Source organism: Tigriopus californicus, chromosome 2 (assembly GCF_007210705.1).
Source record: "Tigriopus californicus strain San Diego chromosome 2, Tcal_SD_v2.1, whole genome shotgun sequence".
Lineage (NCBI taxonomy): Eukaryota > Metazoa > Arthropoda > Copepoda > Harpacticoida > Harpacticidae > Tigriopus > Tigriopus californicus.
In genome coordinates this window covers 8,941,584-8,945,035 of record NC_081441.1, presented here as the reverse complement: position 1 = coordinate 8,945,035, position 3,452 = coordinate 8,941,584, and the positions used below count along the sequence as shown (strand labels likewise).

At 43.7% G+C, this 3,452-nt stretch overlaps 1 protein-coding gene across 1 annotated transcript; it reads right to left on the bottom strand.

The window, feature by feature from the left end:
• Positions 1 to 308: 308 nt before the first annotated feature.
• LOC131876956 (luciferin 4-monooxygenase-like) lies at positions 309 to 2,373 on the bottom strand. The gene is made up of 4 exons (XM_059222504.1): positions 1,687 to 2,373; positions 1,397 to 1,614; positions 1,158 to 1,325; positions 309 to 1,086 (listed from the first exon to the last, which is right to left on the bottom strand). Exons 1-4 carry the CDS (start codon positions 2,282 to 2,284, stop codon positions 484 to 486), a joined length of 1,587 nt encoding a protein of 528 aa, XP_059078487.1. The 5' UTR covers positions 2,285 to 2,373; the 3' UTR covers positions 309 to 483.
• Positions 2,374 to 3,452: the final 1,079 nt, after the last annotated feature.

Here is a 3,452-nt window from a genome sequence, read left to right as displayed (position 1 = left end):
AAAGCGCTTGGGAGTATGAAGCTATCTTTAATAAAACCACGAGAATACGAGTATGTATTTTCTTTTCATTATATTTTGTCACTTGTTAAAGCTAGTCGTATCTTTATTTCCATTGAAAACTGATCACGTAAATTTAACGTAGTAAACCCTATTTTGTATCACATTAAGTCAATATCTTTGTCTTTCTCTTACCTTAACAACAACATAACCTTTGAGAATGCTTCGATCAAATTAGATGGTTGGAATTAGTAACCGATGACTTTGGCTACTTTGTATTACAAGGCAGTTCTAAACTTTTGAGACGTTCGTTTCAACTTGAATTTTTTTATTTCAGGATACCGACCAGAAGAAAAAAGTATTAGTTACAAGTAGATGCCACAAAACAAGTGAGTGACAACAAATCAATGAATGGCAAGTACAAAGCAGAGCTGGATACAATGTTAAGATAGACGAAAGAGGAGAGATTCGGAGTTAAGAATAAAGTTAGAACATGGCGGGAAGTAGTTTCCTTAGGACTTTTCCTTGAAAGTTCCGGGGAAGAATGTCCACAAAATTGATGGCTCCTCGAATTTTCTTGAAATCCTCCACTTGAGAATTGACCATCTCTCGGATCTCCTCTCCCGACAAATTTGAGCCTTTCTTCAACACAACCAAGGCCGAAATGGTCTCTTGCGTCAAAAGGTTGGGCTTGCCATAGATGGCCACTTCCACGATGTCTTGGTGGGATTGGATAATGTTTTCCAAATCGGCAGGGTACACATGCATGTTCTTGTACTTGATCAAGTCCTTGATCCGGTCATGAAAGTACAAAAGGCCGTTCTCATCATAGCTGCCCAAATCTCCGGTGCGGAAGTATCCATCCTCGGTGAAGGCTGCTCGGGTCAAATCGGGACGATTGAAGTATCCAGCACACATGCAGCCGGATTTGACCTGGATCTCGCCATGTTCATAAGCTCCCAAGAGTTGATTGGTCTCGGGGTTCACGATCCGAACCATACGACCATCACGAAGGGGCCCCAAGCTCGTATTGTCGACGTTGTTGGTCACAGCACCGGTCTCGGTCAAGCCATAATACCACAAAATCATCTGGAATATGAGACATAGTAGGTGTGAAATTGAGGATGCTTAGGTTAAGATTTATCTTCTGAGTTTCTTACGTCGCAGTTGGGGAAGCTCATTTTGAGCTCCTGACCGATGGTGGTTGGAACAGCAGATCCCAAAGGTGAAATGGCCAAGACCGAGGAGAGGTCATAGTTAAGATTGGGTCTATCGGAAGCCAGCCGAATGGCGTGATGCGATCCCAAGAGCAACAACTTGGCTTGGTACTGAAAGTTGAATTCATTTGTCATTTATTGGGATTCTCAGGTGTTCTTAGGGGCTGCCTTTAGCGACTTACTTGATCGACCACTTTGTAGATGTCCTCACTTTGAACATCATAGTTGCTTCCGTGGAAGATGGCGTGGAAATTGCCAAAGATGCAGCAACTCATGGGGATGTTGAAGCCACCGATATGATAGAACATGGTGGTGGCATACAAAGTGGACGGAGGAAAGTCCACGGGATCCATCAGATTCATCAGACCTCGATGAGTCCATTCAATGCCCTTTGGGACACCTAAGAGGCAAATTGAAAAAAGGCGCTTGATGAAGGAATCTAGTCATAAAGATGCTAATCCAATGGTCTTACCAGTGGTGCCAGAGGACCAAAGGATGATTGCCGTGTCGTCAACACTGTTGTCCAAGATGGGCAAAGACATGTCAGGCGTCGCCAAGAAGCTTTGGCACATCTCATCACTCCAAAGGATCAAATTGTTGGGATTGAAGGACACCATGCCCGACCAGCTGGCAGCCACTTTTTCGATGGTGCTATCACAGCAAAACACGACCTTGGGTTGTGCATCCTTCAGTTGCTGTTGGATGCCCTTGCCCTTGATGGTGGGATCGCAAGTGCTCACTCGAGCCCCGCAAAGCCATCCGGCGAAGATGATCAGGAAGTAATCTACATTGTTTTCCAAGTACAGTTGGACCACGTCACCAGGTTGGACTCCCCTAGCCACGAGGGCCTGAGCAAACTTGATCGACATGGGCTCGATATCCCGGATGTAGCGGGTGCGGGGATTGGCAAAGTCCAGGACATCGGTGATCCATTTTCGATCCGGCTCCTCAGCGGAGATCCGACGAACCGCTTCCAAAACATGCCGGATCAAGGTATCCCGCTCCCGTGGAACACAAATGGGAGTGAATGGTTTTTCACCATAGAGGACTCGGTTTTGGATGATACTCATGATGTTGATTGAGTTGGTTGAAGCGATGTAGGAGTTGATAGGCTCAAGAGGCTTGAAGTCCGAAGCGGTGACTGATGCTCTCTGGGATTCCCAATTTGACTTTTATACCGCTTGAGATGAAGATAATGGTCATGATGGGCGTGCATGATGATGTCAACGCACATCTTTGATGACCCCACCAGAGCTGGACAAACGAAGCGGATTTCAGCCGGTAGACATGGCTTGAAGAAACAACAATCTGATAATTAAAAGCATTGACGCCAATCCACACCCTGTTGTATAATCAATTCGCATTCAAATGATCCTTGTGGCCGTTGCGTAGAAGCTTGTAAGATGACAGGCTAATCAAAACAAACCCGACCCGCCCATTGATCCCAATGCATTTGGACAATCAAAGGGCCCTACTCCAACGCTAGGCATGAACTTTCACCAGCACGTGACTATGATAGACTATTTTTTCATGAAAACCAATTTTCACGCTTGTAGCTTTTGCTCTCTTCATCGCAAACCCGAAAGGTCGGAAATTGTTAGTTTCATTCAATTGCTCTTGGTTCATTAGAAACTTTTTAGCCTTTTACAATCCGAAAGTAAATATAAGGGTCAGACTGGGCGTTAAACAGTGCAGAATATCACTTTAGACACAAAAAAGTGCGTATTCATTGGTGGCTTCACCTTCTTCTTGTGAATAAGTTTATTCATATTCATGTTTCAAAAAGGGATCTTGACCTTAAATGTGTTTTTAATTTCATGCCTGAGCATATCATAAGAAGCTCCAGGCCTCTATTTTCTAGATTTCATAATTATAAAGTGGCGTCCATTGAATACTTACCTATCATTATTTGCAGTGATAAGAGATCAGGCGATGATGCAATTTATCTCCATTTACGCCCAAGTGGCCTTGGACAATTATCATCAGTATTTGATTTGAGCTCGTGTGCGTCAGGAAATTCCAAGATTTATCAGCCTCCGTAAGTCATTGAGGCCTAATCGATATCCATTACAAGGTAAATGAACTGTGATGAAACGAGCAGCAAGATAGGTTCTGACATCAATGGACTCAAAAAAAATTAAAATTGCTCTTGGCAAATATTCAGATTATATCTGTTTATGGATGCATTTGCCCCTTTATTTTTTATGGAAGGCAGGTCCTATTTGATTGGTACACAGT